At 33.1% G+C, this 18,858-nt stretch overlaps 2 protein-coding genes across 5 annotated transcripts; both read left to right on the forward strand.

The window, feature by feature from the left end:
* The first annotated feature begins 443 nt into the window (after positions 1 to 443).
* Positions 444 to 3,671, forward strand: LOC102662300 (probable ubiquitin-conjugating enzyme E2 24). The gene is made up of 4 exons (XM_014777124.2): positions 444 to 620; positions 2,102 to 2,242; positions 2,938 to 3,078; positions 3,423 to 3,671. The coding sequence occupies exons 1-4, from the start codon at positions 444 to 446 to the stop codon at positions 3,669 to 3,671; spliced, it is 708 nt and encodes a 235-aa protein (XP_014632610.2).
* A 5,824-nt stretch (positions 3,672 to 9,495) lies between these two features.
* LOC100785136 (KH domain-containing protein HEN4) lies at positions 9,496 to 18,034 on the forward strand. 4 transcript variants are annotated; one of them, XM_014776270.3, is made up of 10 exons: positions 9,496 to 9,658; positions 13,003 to 13,081; positions 13,301 to 13,995; positions 14,342 to 14,785; positions 14,872 to 15,126; positions 15,495 to 15,803; positions 16,472 to 16,551; positions 16,658 to 16,766; positions 17,533 to 17,689; positions 17,912 to 18,034. In XM_014776270.3, the coding sequence occupies exons 3-9, from the start codon at positions 13,306 to 13,308 to the stop codon at positions 17,674 to 17,676; spliced, it is 2,031 nt and encodes a 676-aa protein (XP_014631756.1). In that variant the 5' UTR covers positions 9,496 to 9,658; positions 13,003 to 13,081; positions 13,301 to 13,305; the 3' UTR covers positions 17,677 to 17,689; positions 17,912 to 18,034. The 4 variants fall into 4 exon arrangements, with proteins under 4 accessions (XP_014631756.1, XP_025984639.1, XP_025984638.1 ...); XM_026128854.2 differs by having other exon boundaries at positions 9,497 to 10,560; positions 17,533 to 18,034; XM_006581408.4 differs by having other exon boundaries at positions 9,499 to 9,658; positions 17,533 to 18,034.
* Positions 18,035 to 18,858: the final 824 nt, after the last annotated feature.

Here is an 18,858-nt window from a genome sequence, read left to right on the forward strand (position 1 = left end):
GGTAATAATCCCATCACAATAAACCAGTACTTTCTCCTCGAAGCCTCTACATACATCACCAACCACACCCACTGTGATAGCAAATGTCCTGCACCCATTATATTAGGGACCACCTGAACCCAATACAATGATTGAAAATGTGCTGCACCTATTTTATAATTCCCTGCAGCTGCCATCCTTTCCCAATTACCCAAAAGCATCTCTCAAATAAATGTCTTGCAGAAAGACTTGCACCATACTGCCATACTTAAGGACCTTTGTTCTAGTACCATTCAAAACTTACGTTCTTCATTTCGGCTGCCATCATCCCATTGTGCATGAATTGGCAGTTTTGCTTTGGTTTATTTGAATGACACTTTTGAACATTGAATCCAATGGTAACAAATACAATTTTGTCACTTGGTATGAAAACATTCACTTCATTTACCCCCGTTAATCCATCCATGTCTGTCTTAAGATTTGCTTCGTCATCTACTTTAGGCAACAAGCTTAAAGATGGTAGTGGCATGATTAGTATGTTTTGTGATTTTGTGAACAAATTGATGGGAGAAGGAGGCGACAAGGGAGGCATGCTAGAGGAGGAACTCGGGGGCAAGGTGGTGGGCATGGTGGGGGGAAGGGTGAAGTAATGACTGTTGGTGTTTAGGAAAGAAAAGAGGTTAGGAATTAGATTGTTTTATAATTTTTAAAATAAAATAAAGATAGTAATGATTTTTAATTAATCACCACTATTTAAAATTTATTGTTTTAAAATTTAAAACATTGACAGAATTAAATGTTTTAGAAAAAAACCAAAAAAAATACAAAAACGATCCGTTTTGTTGAAAACATATCAAAATGAAACTAAAATAAACTTAATAGAACAAAAGTGACATTAAGCTTAATTTTTATACAAAAATGTATATTTAATTATCAATTTATCATCCATAATCTTACATGCCCCTGCGAACTTACTCTAGCATTACCAACAGCTGGACACACACATTGGATAAGATGTGAGGAAGTAAGGAAAATACCAACAGTGATAAATGGTATTTGAGCTTTTGTATGGGCTTACTAGTATCTTTTTAAAGTGTTTTGTGACTTTGTTTATACTTTGTGTGATATAAATAAAGGCCGTGTTTTAAAGACACGAAAAAAGTGATAAGCACTTTGTCTATACTTTTTTAAATTTTCATTTTTCTCAAAGGAGAAGAAAGTAATAGTTCTTGCATAAAGAAGTTTCCCTATGATATAATAGTGCAGTAAGTCTTTATTTATATGCTGTAAGTAAGAACTTAATCTCTGTCTCTAGAATTCTCTACATGTTAATAGGCCAAAAAACTTGCACAAGGCTTAAAAAGCAAATGAAAAACACAGATACTTACACAAGGATAAAAATAAAAGATTAACCTTATCACAAGGAATAACACACAGCTGCCATTATAAATACTCTTTTGAGCTGTTTTGAAACTATAATGAATCTAATATTACAAAGGCCTTTATACTCTTATAAATGAAAGGATGTGAAAGTGTCAATTAAATTATGTATGTGAAAGTGTCAAATCTTATGCAAACAAAGTGGCAGGATCAGGGGTACCACTAACCTTACCTTATTCTAGAGTAAGTTCACATGTAGCTCTTAAAACTAGAAGCAACTAAGGCTCTACATCACCCCGTTTCCTTCAATTCCTAAAAATTAGCTTGGAAGGTTGTGTGAGAATACCTACCATTGACTGAAAGACTAAGGCAGAGGATCATATCCTCTGCGTTCACTTGTCAATGCATTTAGTAACTTGGAACTATCAAATGAAGATTGAATAATTCATATTTTATTTCGACCAATTAATTTTAAAAAATGAAATCCAAATTTCAGTTGTTCAAAATTGAACTACTGAAATTTAGAACAAATATAAAATAAATTGAATGCATGAAAATGTGATTGCACTAAATCTATTTCCCAAGACAAACAGAAGTTAGTCTGAAGTCTTGAAAATGAACTAATGTTTTTGTGTTATTGAATTACCTTACAGCCATATGTTGTATGTGTGTTTCAATTTTTTTTGTTACACAACTGTAATCTTGTTGTGCTATTAAATATGAAATTATTCTTAATTTGTAGGTGATGTGGAGGTTACATGGGAACCAAATGAGTTATCAGGATGAGTTCCCTGATAATCATTTCATGTCCTGCATTGGCAGCGTTACTGGTTTCCAAGATGGTGATGTGGAGGTTACATGGGCTACTGGTTTCACAACCAAGGTATGATATATAGTTTTACTGTGTTCAATATACTGTAGTTTATGAGGCTGCTAGATGAATGTGGTAGTGGAGGAGTCATGAAATTTATGCTTCCCATATCTCATTATCTAGATGAACAGTTTTGACAGAATTATTCGTACTATCTAGATATTTACTACTGTGTATTTCAGAGCTGAAACCTTAATTGATTACTGCATGCTAGTTTATGTAGTTGACACTTGACATTGGTTTAAATTCTTTAGAATGATTTTTTCAACTATTTTTGAAATATAATAGATAATTCTTCCATTCATAGTCAAAATATGGATATGGTGGTAATAGTAAAATAACTTACAACTGAGCTTGGACTACGTATTGTATATTTAATAATCTTAAAGAACTAGGGACTACATCAATAATGGCCACTTAAAAATGACAAAAAATAGAATTATTGGCCAATATATTTTCAGTTTGAGCACTATTAACTATTCAACGGGCTAAATATGTTCAAAGAATGGTTTGTGGGTTATCACTTGCTGACTTAGGTAACCACTCAAGTGGTTAATTAATCATAGAATAGAAATAACCTTACCAATAATTCTTTTACTCTTAATAGTTTTTCCAAAATTATTTCTGATTTTCTATTGTAATGTACACATTTTGAAGCTTTTATCTACTGGAATTAATGTATGAATAGCTTTTGTTTTGCCCAACAGGTTGCACCTTATGAAATTTTTCGGATTGAGAAACATGAAGGTTCAACTGTAACCCCCACTCCTTATGAGACAAATGTTGAAGAGTTAACTCATGAGATGATTGAACACAGGAGTCTACCTTCTTGTGACAAGAAGGGAAAGGTGAGGGCCACTTTTTTATTTATTTATTCACATGTTTTATCTCTGTGCATCCAAGTGTATTGTGTTATGTTTATGCTTGTGCATTACTAGCATTTCTTGAATGAATTTTCTAATAGGAAACATTTGAGACACAGAAATGGAGAAAAGCCAGGTAGTTAATATATCAACAGAAAAAAAAATAAAGAAATATATATTCTTTTCTAGTTTTATCAACAAGTTTAATTTGGAAATTATAGACGTCAATTATCATCCTAAATTACATTTTTGAATAATTAATTATTGACTAGGAGTTTACCAATGCAACTGTCTAATTATAGACTGATATATCACATTTGCATGATCAGGACTTGTTAAATGGTGATGGTACTAGGAAGAATTGTGAAAAGAATCTTGGGGAATGTAGTTCCTTTTCCCTTCCTCGAGCTGCCTTTGAACTTTTCTCCAGCATTAAAGCCAGCATTTTCCAAACTTTTAGTGGAACTCTACTTTCAGGAGCAGTTTCCTCAGTACCTACATTTGAAAAGGAGAATAGATATGGTTATCCAGACAAGAAGGATTCGGAAACTTGTGACCTCTTTAATTGTTTTGCTTAAGAGGGTAAAACTTAGGTTCTCTCGTTTCCAATCAATTATGTTGTGTGTAGGCTAATTATTGAACGTATTTTTTTACACATCATAAGTATTTTTTTTTGTTTTTTATAACCTCTCCTATTCTTTTAGGTCATAATTAGTATTGTTGTTTCAGTTCTAAAAGTGTTAGTATTCACGTTGCCAAGTTGTTTTCATTTTGATAAGTCATGTACATTAGGGTGAATAATAAATGCACATGGAAAATGGCTTATATATATATCTGTTAGTCATGTAAATTAGGGTGAATAATAAAAACTCATGGAGTTAAATGGCTTATTTTGATAAGTCTGTATTGAGTCAACCATTCAAGAGTTGCATGATATTGTAAAAATAGCTTTCAACTATTTTTTATTTTTTTATGAACATGGCTTATATGAATGGAAACTTCTCTGAGTAAAGTACTTAACCTATACCTTCATACAGTTTTCACATTAATGTGAAACTATTTGTCTCTAGAAATGTTGATAGTGTCATTCTCATAGATACATTAATTAAAAAAAAAAGCCAATGCAATACCTTAAAAAAAAGGCAAAAAAAAAAGTCAAGCAAAAAATAAATAAAAAAAGATTAAAAAAAAAGCAATACTACGACGGTTATTGTATAACCGTCTTAGTATGTTACACCTACTACGCCGGTTATTTTATAACCGGCATAAAAATTCATTTTCGCATGTCATATACAACGACGGTTCGTGGCAACCGTCGTAAAATACGTATACATACAAGGACGGTTTTATGGCAACCGTCGTAAAACGCATATACATACAAAGACGGTTTTATGGCAACCGTCGTAAAACGCGTATAAAATACGTATACATACAAGGACGGTTTGATGGCAACCGTCGTAAACCGCGTATACATATAAGGACGGTTTTATGGCAACCGTCGTAAAAAATATTATTTACAACGACGGTTTAGAAGACCGTCTTTAAAATACTTGCACCTTTTACGACGGCTATTACGACGGTTCAAAACTGACGTTAAAATAATTACTTAACCGACTTAAAATGTCGTTTTTGCAGTAGTGTCAGTCCGTCGTGTGAAGTTCAGGAGTCTACCTTAACCATGTTCACCCTAACGTGTATCAGTTTCGAATTTTGATAATTACATAATTATATATCTCAAAATTCTGTAGATGTTAATTTTATCTATATTAATGAGGATTTAAATTATTTTAGATTGATTTAATATTTTATATTTTTTACAACATTTAATATTTTATAGATATATTATGCATGTGATGACAACTTTTAGTTTAAAGATAAGTTTTAAAATAAAATTATCCCATCTTCAAAAGAAAAATCCCAAAAAAAATATCCAATAGTTTCACTCACATTCACCTCATCTAGGAAGTCAGCTACTTCTGTTGAACAATCGTGGTTATTAACTTTATTATCACATGAGAAACTAGCATACAAGTAATGCCATTATTTATATAAAATACTACACTAATTAGCATATTTTATAAAATTTTGAATGGCGAAATTTACTCCTTAAAGTATTGATTTGTAATAAAGTTGCATTGATTCTAATTTTTTGTGTGCTATATGTCATAGATTGTCGAAGCTATTTCTAGTTGGGATATGGGTAAGAGGGAATTTGAATCCAAATCTTCACCTTATGGCCTAATGGGAGCCCCGATCAAACCATTTTTGTATCGTTTCTATTAATTTTCTATAATTGCTGTTAATCATTAAGTTTATATATCAATAATTTTAAGAAAAATGTTCACTAAAAAAAAGAATGGGAAAATTTTTCAGATTATAATTAATATGCCAACTATATAATTAAACTTTTAGCATAAATTTAATTTGTCGATTTTTTTTTTCTTTTCATTTCAATCTAACCACAGTTCCCTTATTCTTCAAGAGGACAATCAAATATTCAGTTTGGCTATTATTGTAGAATTTGGAGAGCTTTTTACTAAACGTTCTCTAACTTTGACCTTGCCTGATTGCATGTGATGAGGAATATGTGCGATCGAATCCATCTTATATTGCAACTCCGTTTCAATATGGTTACGTCATTTTCTATCAACAGATTATAGCCTGACAAGAAGAAAAAAAAATGAAGACTTTTTTGAAAGGGGAAACTCACTGACCAGTAATGAAACTGTGGCAATTATAAAATATAGAATACCCTTTTGTTTCATAAAAATTGGACCCGTCTCCTTTTGCCACTAAGCCATCATTTTATCAAAAGTCTGAGGTCAAATTGGGTAAAACCAACCAATCAACCATCACGTTTAACATCATCTTAGATCTATAGATTAACCGGACCCATGGATTCCTTTCAACATTGACGTGCACTACAAACGAATGCTTAAATTAGAGTTACTAGTAAATTAATTTGTTCTGACTTCTGAGATAAGCATCGGAAGACCTAAAAACACTTCTTTCAATCAAAAAACGAAATTAGCTCTTCCCTCCCACAAATTGTAAGCCAATAAAAGAAGTGGGGTGCGTAAAGATTTTAATTGCTAAATCTGAGTGATCATGAAGATATATTCTTTTTCAGTCAATTTGTTTCTCATTTTCCTCATTGTGTTTGTTGCTTTCCACCCATATTTTTGGGTTCCATCAAAAGTCAAAACCCTAAAAACTGGCATGGCTGATGACGAATGGGTGAAATAAAGGGGACAATATATTCTGGTCCGAAAAAATTAAAGGAAGGGGTAGACATTCTGGAAGATTTTCATTTCTAAAAAGAAAACAAAGAGAGCCCCGTACGTGTTTGCATTTTGTGGCATTTGCTTTTCTATCAGCAAAACTCGGACTTTTGGAAGGTCAGAAGAAAATTAAAAAAGATTTTTTGTGAAATAATATTGGCTATTTCTATGTCACATTAATATTCATCCTAAGCTTGTTTAATTTGTTTCATTTTCTATTTCTTTTTCCAGGGTTCTCAATCATCAGCATAACTTTCTTTTTACTAAACGGAAATTTTAATGTTAAAACTAAGAATAGGCTTATTGATACTTTAGACTTTAGGATCACACTTTTCCTTTTTATTTATATTATTCAACTTTAGAATCATGATTCTCAAATTTTTTCTTTCCTATCAAACGCTGCATTAGAGAATTATATTGGACTCAAGTAGAGATAGCTATAGTCGATCATAACTAAAAAATAATTCATTTCAAAACTAAATAAGGCAAATTACTAATCTTATAATCATGAAATATATCGCTTCCTTACTAGACCTGATCGACATGCCATTTAATATATTATTCTCAACTTGTTTTAGAATTTAGACCTATGAGAAATTGCTTAAGTGATCTTAACTTTTTTAAAATTTTAATACTTCACTAGTTTTAGGATAAACCAAGGTTTAGATAGATCTCATTTAAAGATCAGTACTATATATATAGTTGATCTTATATTGTATTCTCAGCATTATGCTGAATTATCAGTTTTTATATGTAAGAATTGCAAAGTTTCACCTTAAAGAAAGAAAAAGGTACAAAGTTCCAAATATTCTGGCGAGTAGCATGTGACAAAAATGGTGGGCTACCCTGAGTGATATTGCGGAACAAAGTTCCAACTTTTTGGCGTATAATGGCCATGAATGAGAAACGTGCTATATATGATGTCGATGGAAAAAAAAATTGATTTAGATATACTAGTGGACATAACTGCTACTGGGTCACCTGGTTTTATTCCATTCTATCATTCTTATTCTACACTCCTCCTCACAGTAGAAAAGAGAGGATTAGGGTAAAGAATATTCATACCAAGAACACCCATAATTAACCGAAGTCAACTGCAACTGCAGGTACTCTACATATATAATTGCCTTTTATGCTTGCTGTTCACTAATTCGATGCAAAGCACTCAGAACCACCAAGTTTAAGTGGTTGCAGCATCTTAAAATAAACCTACAATTTGATTTTTGATATTCGAGTTTTGTATTTAATGTGTGTCCTCCCGGACATGCCATTATCTTATGAACAGTTACCTAGTTTAATTATAAAATTTCAAACAGAGGAGTAACCAATTATAAGACAAACAACTTTATGCAGAAAACCGAACCTACAGGGCTACAATTTTGCGGAATTTATATCAGTAAGAGATACAACACAGAGCTGTGTACACCTGCGCTTCTCCTTTGCTCCTGAGACTGAAATAAATGTAATGTACCAGCTGTATATATTGGTGGCTTCTGCTTATCTAACAGCTGCAAATTAGGCATAGGATGATTGATAATGAATTTTAACCATCTCAATCTTCAGTACAGGACTGTTTAAAATGCTTGAAGCATCAAACAGAACGATGGTTTGTACAAGTGAGATGCCAAATGCAATAAAACAATTAAAAGTGGAAAGAAACAAAACACTCCACCATAATTATTTTTTTGGTCGCAAAGATGTTCCCTACGGTACCTTTATAAATCACTTTGTGTAAAAGGGTTGACTTAGTTGATTGAGCATGAATTATTATAAATCTTTGATATTATTTTTTATTTTTATTGATAAAAAAATCACTTTTGTGACATGCGTTCGTTGTTAAGGTTGTATATAAATATCACTCAATCTTATATAAGATTTGAAATCTCACCTCAAGAGTATGGTAGTTTTCTATTTGCACATATTATAGTTCACACTTAATTACGGGCTTTCTTTACACAAAAAATAGTGTATGTATTAAAAAGATTCTATTTTAGACGATCATTTAAGCACAATTAAAATCTACACTAAGAGAATTCTTGATTTTAATTAGGGTTAGTTAACTTGGGTTACTATAACAGCTAGTAATATGTATGCAATTAACGGTGGTTAATTAGAATAATTAATCTTGGTTAAATACTTGTAGTGGATGTTATAAAATTCAAACTTGTAATCAATACAATTAAGGCACAAAATTATGGGTTGAATCAATTTCATGCGATTCAATCACATAACAATGATGACCACGACATCTAACATTTTGGTTTGGTGTAGCTATATCTTTGTATTTGTAAATTTAATTTAATATTAAGATTTCTTATAATTACATATCTATTATTTATTATACAAGCTCAAATAGAAACCTTTTGAAATATATAACTAATATAATCCCAAATGACACATATTATTTGTTTAACTATAACCCTAGATCGCTTTGTGTACATCATAGACATAACGTTGCAAACATCTTGACTTGTGAACTTCATTATCCTACTGCCTCATCAATCCCATAGTTCTTCATCGTTTAAAGTATATAACTAATGTAAGCCCAAAGGGACCATATTGTTTGCTTAACTATAACCCTAAATCACCTTGTCTACATCATAGACGTAGTGCTGCAAACATTTTGAATTGTGAACTTCATGATCCCACTGCATTATCCCTCCCCAATTTATTCATCATTTAAAGTGTATAACTAATATAAGCCCAAATGGCCCATATTGTTTGTTTATCTATAACCCTAAATCGCTTTGCCTACATCTTAGACGCAGTGCCGCAAAACATTTTGACTTGAGCTTCATTATCCCACCGCCCCATCCTTCCCATATTTCTTCATCATTTAAAGTATATAACTAATATAAGCCCAAAAGGGTCCAATTGATCATTATCTCATCGCCTCATCCTTCCCCAATTTCTTCATCGTTTAAAGTGTATAACTAATATAAGCCCAAATGGCCCATATTGTTTGTTTATCTATAACCCTAAATCGCTTTTCCTACATCTTAGATGCAGCGCCGCAAAACATTTTGACTTGAGCTTCATTATCTCACCACCCCATCCTTCCCCTATTTCTTCATCATTTAAAGTATATAATTAATATAAGCCCAAAATGGCCCAATTGATCGTTTAAGTGTAACCCTAAATCACTTTGCTATATATAGACGCAGTGCCACAAACATCTTGACTTGTAAATTTCATTATCTCACCGCTCCCTCCCTCCTTTCTTTCTTCCGTTCATGTTCTTGTCTTTTCAGCTATGAAAGACATAACACAATGCACATCTGGTTGTAAGGATCTTCATTCTTATTCTTATCTCTTGAAAACTTGGAGAGCTTTATTTTGTTTTTTTTTCTTTTTTATTATTCATTTCTTGTCACCATTTACAATCAGGTCGTTGAGCTTTACCAATCCAATATGGTTTTTGTCCAGTTTAACTACATCAGTCCCCGTTTGCTACCTTATTGGATTTGATAACTTGATTGGAAAAGTCATGGGCTTGGCACCCGATCATATTGGTCAATTTAGTCCAATTTTTATAACATTGTGTGTGAATTATATTAAAACAACAATAGGTAAATTTTGAAGGTTTAGTCAAAAGCACTGTATTGTTAATGTTATTTTTATTTATTTAATTACATTTGTCCTTATTTGTTGGTATATCAAATATGATAACTTGATTGGGTTAATCATGGCTTGATTCCTAGTTAGATTGGTCAGTTCAGTATGAGTTTTACAACACCGTGTGCAGTTTATATTAAAAGAATAATAGATAAGTTTCTAAGGTTTGATCAAAATCCTTGTTTATATTTTTTGTTTTAATTTAATTTATTTTGAAAAAAATCGCAATATTATTTTGCATTTCCCCCATCCTTTTGCTTTTCCACCTTTAAGATGGACCCCACATTAGATCTTTGCATTCTCACTTCATTGTATTGTTGCACTCTTACTTCATCGTTGTCGAATTCACATCTTGATCCTCTTCTTGATTCTTTTTCTTCTCATTGTCTATCTTTTCTTATAGGTTTTTCTTTATTCTTATGTTTATGTCTCCCTTTTTATTCTTATGTTTATGCCTTTCACATGTCCTTATTTCTCTCTATACTTTTGCAAGCCCTCAATTATATTTCTCTACCTTTTTGTAGGACTCTCTAACATTGCAAGTCTTTATTGACTTCATAGGTCCTCAAAGGTTGGATCCATTTCTGCAATTAGGGTTTATGGCCTTCATTGCATTTAGTGTTTATGGATTTCATCTAGATTACTCTTAAGCCTAACTCTTTCTTCCTATTTTGTGTTTTCACCTTTGTAAGCCCCCAAATCTTCCACTTTACCTTCACAAGTCCTAAAATTTTCTTTTTGTACATTTGCATGACACTTTATGTCACATTTGTATGCTAGAGTCAAGTGGGTGAGAGAGCTTTTAGAGATAGAAATGCAAGCAAAATTGGATAATGGAACAAATTTTTTTTGGACATTCATTGGCTCCAAAATTGTTTTTTAACAATTATTTGAAAGATAGTAATAAATAAAAGAATAAAATGTTATTATATGTTTAAATATTTTTTTATTAATATTAAATGTTAGATATTTTTATTAGTATATTATTAATAAAAAATATTTAACATTTAATATAATAAAGATATTTGAATATTATAATTTCACAGTTTTTTTTATCTATCATAATCTTTCAAATTTTAATTTTGGATCCTTATAATGAAAGTCTAAAAAATTATTTTTTCATATCAATGTCAAGTTTTGCCTACATTTCTTCTCAAAAGGTTCTCTTTCCCATTTGGTCTTAGTGTCCAAGAGTGACAAAATGTCTTGTAAAGCACCATCATACAGTTGGACAAGTGGCCTCAATAACTTAAGAGAGGGTGAAATAAGTTTCAAAATTTTCCACTAACAAACTTTTAACTCCCTTTTAAATGATAGGCTCATAATGCAGAAGAAGCAACACCAATCAATTTAATAATATTCTTTAAACATGCAAGAAAAAATTGATTGCAATAACATAAATGAGATAAGGGAAGGGAGAAATGCAAACTTGATTTATACTGATTTGGTCACTTCACATGCCTACGTTCAGTCCTCAAGCAACCTACTTGAGATTTTCCACTATCCCTCTAAATCATTTAGAGACTTTGAACACATCTTGGGATCTTCACCCTTATGTTCAAGATTCTCCAAGAGACAACTAGTCTCTTGATTACAACTGACTTTCTGAGATGAACAAAAAGATTTCTCTTCTTTAGAGTGGATAATACAAATTGAAATTTTTAGAGGAATTTCTCTCTTTTAGAGATGATAATACAATTTGAAGTTCCTGGGTGAATTCTCAATAGATTTGCAAGTGTTTGCCTAAGAGTTGTTGAGAGAATATTTGGCAATTAAGTTCTCTTAGAGTATCTTTCTTGCTTTTTGAAGTCAGACACACATATATATAAGTCATTTGTGCCTTTTCAAAATGGTTTGAAGATGCGTGTCTTTTCAAAAAGCTTTTTCTGAAATTTTTCACTGGTAATCGATTACATAGTTATATTTTGAAGGGTCATGACTTTTCAAATTGAATTTCAAGAGTTTTGTTACTGGTAATCGATTACATATCAATGGTAATTGATTACAACTTTTGAATTCAAATTTCAAAACCCTTCTAAAAGTTGATTTTTCAAAATTGTCTTATGATAATTGATTATACTATTTGGTAATTGATTACTAAAGCCTTGAATGTTGGAAACAATATGTTTTGAGGCAAAAGCTTGATCAACCAATAAGATTGTTTGAGACCTTATCTTTTTTTTCTCTTGTTTGCTTTGACCTTGAAACAATGCTTAACCTTTGAATATTTGTTGAAGTAACCTTGTATTAATCTTAAAGCAATATTTAACCTTTCAATGTTTGTTGAAACAACCTTATTATTTTATTCTACTTTAGCATCGTCAAAAACCCTGTATCCATACATTCACACATACCACCACCATGTTGCCATTGCAAGTAACATTTAACCATATGGTATATTTTTCTTTTAATATTTTTGCTTTACGTAACTTTTTTTTTATCATTGATGTATGCTTTTAGTTAAATGTGAGATTTTTTATGCGTGTTCTTAATTAGTTGATTTTTACAAGAGGATGAGATACTTCATGCCTTTATATTTAAGAGCATAAAAATAAAACACAAAAGACAAAAAATAAATGTTACATAATTTATAATGGGAGATTTGGGAACATAGGTACAAGGATAAAATAGCGAGGGAGGAAAAGAAATAATTTATGACTTTTTTTTTTGGTTATTATGATTAGCCTTTATTAAAAAACTTAGTTGTCACGAAGCATGTTTAATGGGGGTATTTCCTCCCTTAAGGCTAACGGTGCAGATTCGATTCTTGCTGCCCGCTTATATTATTTTTTTATTCTATTTAAATTTATCTTTTTTTTTTATTATAGAATAGACGGGAACCAATATTGGTATCTTTTTGTCTTTTAACATAACAAAACCAACGAAATTAAATTTAAAAATACGTTGGGCAAAAATTGTAGCAAGGAAAAGTGGGGGCCCAATTAATCATTTTGGGCTCAACGAATAGAAGTGGCCCGATCGCTATTCTAACTTTGAAGAGCTTACTGCTTAGGTTACACTGCATAATTCTCTGCCAGCACCATTTCCGTCGTTCTCCGCCCTTCATCGTCGACACCGTGCGATTCCCGAAGGTTTGGAATATACTCAGATCTTAACACTTCCACTTTCCTTCATCTTCTTATTTTCCTTCTTTTTATTTGAATTTTACAACCTCACAGACTCGCATGATTGAATAATTTCACAGGATATGTTATCAACACTATTTACTTTGTGGTTACATGCTTATATTGTTGATAAATAGCGTTGAACTGATGTAGAATAGTGTTGTCATTGTTTCGTTCTTGTGTCAGTTCCAATGACGTCTTCTAAGAGGCCTAATGCGGGGCCGAATGGGAGAGGGAAACGCCGGAGATCTTCTGGCGGTTTTTCGTCGTTGGGTGTTTCTCCGGGGAGCGTTGTGTTCCGTTTGCTCTGTCATGCTTCTAGAATTGGCGGTGTTATTGGCAAAGGTGGTTCCATCATATCGCAAATTCGCCAAGAAACTGGCGTGAAACTTAGGATCGAGGAAGCTGTTCCCGGGTGTGATGAAAGGGTTATCACTATCTCAGGTTCTGAAAAAGAGACTGAAGAAGATAACACTGAACAGGGAAAGGAGGTTAATGATAATGATGATGGTGGAAGCGAGGGGAAGGATCGGGAGGAGAAGGATGATGGCGATGGTAATGAAGATAAAAGAGAAAAAGATGCCGTTCCCGTTGAAGATTCAAAGAGCGAGAAGGGGAATTCGGCTATTTGGAAGGCTATATCACTAGTTTTTGAGAGGATGGTTGAGGGAGTAGAGGAGACAACTGAAGGAGATGAAGAAAGTAATAAACCTTCTTCCTTTTTTTTGAGGCTACTTATTCTTACTGCTCAAGTTGGTTGTGTTCTAGGAAAGGGTGGTAGTGTGATAAAGAGAATGGCAGCTGAGAGTGGTGCACAGATTCGGATCCTTCCTAAAGACAAGCTTCCAGCGTGTGCATCGGCTTCTGATGAGATAGTTCAGGTAAATGTTTGTGACACTGATCCAAAAAGGGATAAGGGGTCTGCCATTATCCCCTTTTAGTTCAGTGTTTTTAAATTAACTGGCTGGGAGTTGTATTTGAAGTAGCACATGTCTGGCTAGAATGTTATTTAATTAACTGTCTGAACCCTGAAATTAATTTCATTGATACTATGTTTTTGCATGTATACATTTTGAGTGACACATAATTCGAGTCTGAAGTGCAGAAAAGGGGTTCTATAGCAGCTATTTTGATGCTTATTAGTTATTACTTATTACTCATTTTAAGATCTGTTCATGCTCGTTATCTTGTTTCAACATTATTTTTCATATGTATTCCTTGATGTAGATCTCAGGAAGTGTAGAAGTTGTCAGGAAAGCTCTTCAATCTGTTTCTCAACAACTTTTGGAAAATCCGCCTCGGGATCATGATTCCCTGTCCGCCAAGTCTACTGGGCCGTCGTCTCATTCATTTGGGCAATTCCCACCACACAACCGTTCTTTTTCTGCTCAAGGAGAACCTTTTGCTAGTGGTCCTCATGATATTTCTGCTTTTCATTCTGCCGCTCCTCTGATTCCCAAGTTTCATGAAGCTGCCATCCACGGTCGCATGAGGCCTTTACAAGAAATGCTTACTTTTCGTTTATTGTGTCCTGCGGAGAGGGTAGGAAATATAATTGGCAAAGGTGGAGCAATCATAAAGACCGTGCAGCAAGAGACAGCAAGTGAGATCAAGGTTTTAGAAGCCCCTCCAGATTCAGAGGACTGTGTTATTGTTATATCTGGTCCAGCGGTATGGTTCAAGTTTTCCATTTTCTCATCTGAGCTATTGTTATGAAGCCACATTTTTTTTAACTGATGTTAGATTGTTATTTGCAGCACCCAGAGGATAGAATATCCCCTGTGCAAGAGGCTGTATTTCGTGTGCAAACTAGAATAGCCAAGCCTATACCTGATGCCAAAGACCATATTATGTTAGCAAGGTTTCTGGTTTCTTCCACTCAAATAGGTTGTCTTCTTGGCAAGGGTGGTTCCATCATTACTGAAATGAGGAAGAAATCAGGGGCCCATATCCGTATATTAGGAAAGGATAAGGTTCCAAAGTGTGCTTCAGAGGATGAAGAAGTAATTCAGGTGCAATTTTACTGAGTTTGATATTGGTGTAAAGTTCTTCTACTTTATGTTCTTTGTAGTTTATTCCATATGGCTAACTTACATAATAATGCTGATATCTTGTAATTATTTAAGAATAACAGAATAATTGTGATTTCCTAGGGAAAACTACAATTACGTTCATATTGTGAAGTCCTGTAGCTTTTCAAAATGAGCAGTTGGAGTAACTTGTTGATAATTATGTTTACATGATACTGATTTCTCAATTTTATTAATTGGCATGAAATGTATGCTTGGTGATTGGTGTTAATTAGTTTAAACATTTTTTAGCTTCTAGTCTTATTTATTGTTTCTCATGGTTGTTGCTTATCTTGTTTAATTTCTGACAGGTGAATGGAGAAATTGAGGCAGTGCATGATGCTCTCTTGCAAATAACCACTAGATTAAAACATCATTGCTTTCGCGATTCATATCCATCTGTCAATTATCCTTCAAATTCTCCATTTCTGGATCAACTTCCTCCATTCCCACCTTATTTAGGAAGAAGGGGACTTTCACCTCCTAGGATGTATTCTGACCTTGGTCATCCACATCCACACGCGGGCTTTCCTCTTGATGATCGCCCTCCTTTCTTGAATAGTATACATAGACCAGGCCTTCCTCCTCACATATCTGAAAGGAAGCCTTGGGGTCCACAGGTATTGGACTATTATTTCTCTTTTGGTACTAACTTTGGCTTAAAATACTGCCTTTGCAGCATATCTGCATGTCTTTTAAATCACTGTCAAACACTTGGGCTAGATGTTGAAGTTAGTATTGGTAAAATTAAAATTGAAATGGATGAGGGAGGAAAGAGTGATCTATATTTGATAAAACATAATTCTTTTTTCAAGTGTAGGTGATATATTACTTTTTCATTTCTATACCGTTTAAAGGTTCTTATTTTATTAAATATTTTCTTTCCATTGGTACTTGCATAATTTCTAAGAGATACTAACAAAAATTATATAAAAAAATTTAAAGTCTTAAAAGTTATAATTAATATTTAATCTATATATTTACATATACCACACAAGAAGTTGCAACATAGATCAATCCCTGGCAGGAATTTTTCTTCTTTTAAATCCAGAGGCTAATAGAAGCCTTGCTTGGATAAAAATATCAGTCAATAGAAGAGGACTGAAGGACTATGGACCAATATCCCATTATCCAGGCCAAATTACCTGGTCTGTTTTTCCCAAATGTAAAATTTCTTAAGTAATGACATGCCAATCTTTAGTGACTTCTGAGAACTGAGAAGCTATGTTATAAAGAAGCTCTTTTTATGCACTGATATGCCTACCTGTGTTGGATATCTGGTTTCTAGGGGATACTTGAAGGTGGCATACCCATTGGCTTGCCAGACTTTCCAGGAGGTCCTCCTAGAAGAATTTCAGGATTTGCAGGGTGTGTCTACTGTCAATAATTTTGTTTTCTTTATTATTTTCTTTTTAATTTTCAAATTCTCCGCTTTTCTCTCTATCTCTATTACTGAGGTTTTTTCCCCATGCAGGGGGAGCCAACCAATTATCACAAGTACCACTGTTGAAGTTGTTGTTCCTCGAGCAGTGGTGCCTGTAATATATGGGGAAGATGGTGAATGCCTAAAACAAATACTTCAGGTGAACCCACTGCATCTGATAATTTATGATGTTAATTTTGTAGATTTTATTTGTCTGTTAGATGATTTGTGCTTTACACTTTAAATAGTTACTTGTGCCACTCATACATCCCCACCTATACCAAAATTTCCTTGCATATGCTCATGTGTTTACAAATTCTCAAGGAACACACACAAGGGACATCTTTCAACATTATAGATGAAACAAATAATTGTATTTTTGATTCCTTTAGTTTGGACTAGTGTTGTTTTGGTAGTTTTTTGTTCATTCAAAATATAAAAAATCTCTAAATTTTTCTTCATCAAAGCCTAATCTTTCAAAATACTGGAAAACTTTTACATCATTCAAAATACTTAGAATTTGAGGGTATTGGGTAGAAGAAAATTGATAAAACTGAGAGGACCAGCTTTGCTTAACATTAAAATCAGAGGGGCTTTGTGCATAGTCCAAAACTAACTAGAGGGGACTAGAGGGGGGCCAAGAGGGCAATTAAGCCTACTAGCCTAGATGTAATTTATATCATCATTCACTGTATGCTTTGATTGTGTTAATGTGAAACATTGTACATGTTTCTCCCATTTAGTCATTGAAGTTAAAGAAAGTGCACCCAATACACCACAAGGTATAAGTAAAAAACTATGAAAATATTGTTACCCTCTTTTCCAATTTCAATTCAATTGGAACATAATTTGTTGGATGAGTGATTATTGATGAAATTATTGTATAATTCTTCATGATTTTGACATCTACTATGTGATCCACACAGATTTCTGATGCAAACATTACTATTACTGATCCAAAGCCTGGAACTGTGGAAACTAAAATTATAATATCTGGAACCCCTGAGCAAACTCATGCTGCCCAAAGTCTTATTCAGGCATTTGTCATGAGTGAGAGGGAGTCAGTTTGATCACTCTATTTGGGTAATACACTAATACATTTGTTTCTTTAGTCTGGCAGTTGTAATTGAGTTTTTTTTGCTTAATTTTCTCCGCGTTGCAATTTTTTGTAGGCATGTGGTATAAATTGTAAAATGTTATCCTATAGAAATACCACTACACCCCAGCTTTGCTTTTATGTGCATTTATTTGGTATGCTTTTATACATCCCTATGTTTGATAGATTTTCATTGTGTCCGAGATCAGTACTGTTTTGAGGCTTGTAGAAGATAAACAGTCAAAAGGGCTTCCAACGTCTCTTGTATCTTTAACTCAAGCAAGTTGGTGTATGCTTTACTCCTCTTCTTTGAGATGTAAGAATATTAATCATCTGGTTCTTCCTTGCATCTGTGCTTTTATCATTGGGCTTGTAAGACCCTGTCTGTCCCCAAAAAAAATGCCAAAAGAAAGAGAAAAGACAATAGCATGTGCTCTGCTCTAGAAAGAAAGAAGATAATGGAAAGAGCATTTCCTCTGCTGTATGTACTATGTTCAAGTACTAGATGATCCTAAGGCCATCTCCATCTAGAAGTGCTTAAATTCCCTTCTCTTATTAAGAACCAATCCTTAGTAAGATCATTTTATCTTATTGAGAACATGTAATGCTAATGCACCAGGTGCTTAACTTTTTTTTTTTAGGGGTCATATAATATACTTTTTATGAAAAACAATTAAAAAAGTTGGTAATAGTAAATTTTTTTAAGTTGATGGGTTGGAAAGAATAGTTGTTTAAGTTGTAAAACGTAAAAATAAGTGATGTGTAATAATGATGGAACCCAGTTAAATGTGTAAAAAGTAAAAAAGAGATGCAGGGATGAAAATACTCAAATTTACTAAATAAACTGATAGAATTGGTATCATAACAGCAATAAGGAATTTTTTATTGAATGGAATTAGGAAGCCCCCTAGGAATATGCTCCAGATATTTCGAGGTCTAGATCCGCTCCTTGCACTGTTTCACAATCACCAAAAGTTTCCTTAACTGTTTACGATTATTCCTATTTATAGGCTGATCTACTAGCATAAACCCACTCTAGTTGGGCCTAATCAGTTGCAGGCCCAGTCCCTTTCTAACACAAACCATTGTGTTTCTTTGGCCAATTAATCTAACTAATTTTTAATTCATAATTAATCCAACTAATTACTAACATAAT

Source organism: Glycine max, chromosome 6 (assembly GCF_000004515.6).
Source record: "Glycine max cultivar Williams 82 chromosome 6, Glycine_max_v4.0, whole genome shotgun sequence".
In the NCBI taxonomy this organism is placed as follows: domain Eukaryota; kingdom Viridiplantae; phylum Streptophyta; class Magnoliopsida; order Fabales; family Fabaceae; genus Glycine; species Glycine max.

What these genes read in the sequence shown, in the direction of transcription:
- LOC102662300 (XM_014777124.2), top strand. Translation starts at nt 444, where the DNA reads ATGTCTGTCTTAAGATTTGCTTCGTCATCTACTTTAGGCAACAAGCTT. An exon ending in TGGGCATGGTGGGGGGAAGG is followed by an intron (nt 621 to 2,101) that starts GTGAAGTAATGA and finishes CTTAATTTGTAG; the next exon opens with GTGATGTGGAGGTTACATGG. An exon ending in CTACTGGTTTCACAACCAAG is followed by an intron (nt 2,243 to 2,937) that starts GTATGATATATA and finishes TTTGCCCAACAG; the next exon opens with GTTGCACCTTATGAAATTTT.
- LOC100785136 (XM_014776270.3), top strand. Translation starts at nt 13,306, where the DNA reads ATGACGTCTTCTAAGAGGCCTAATGCGGGGCCGAATGGGAGAGGGAAA. An exon ending in GGAAGCCTTGGGGTCCACAG is followed by an intron (nt 15,804 to 16,471) that starts GTATTGGACTAT and finishes TCTGGTTTCTAG; the next exon opens with GGGATACTTGAAGGTGGCAT. An exon ending in GCCTAAAACAAATACTTCAG is followed by an intron (nt 16,767 to 17,532) that starts GTGAACCCACTG and finishes TGATCCACACAG; the next exon opens with ATTTCTGATGCAAACATTAC.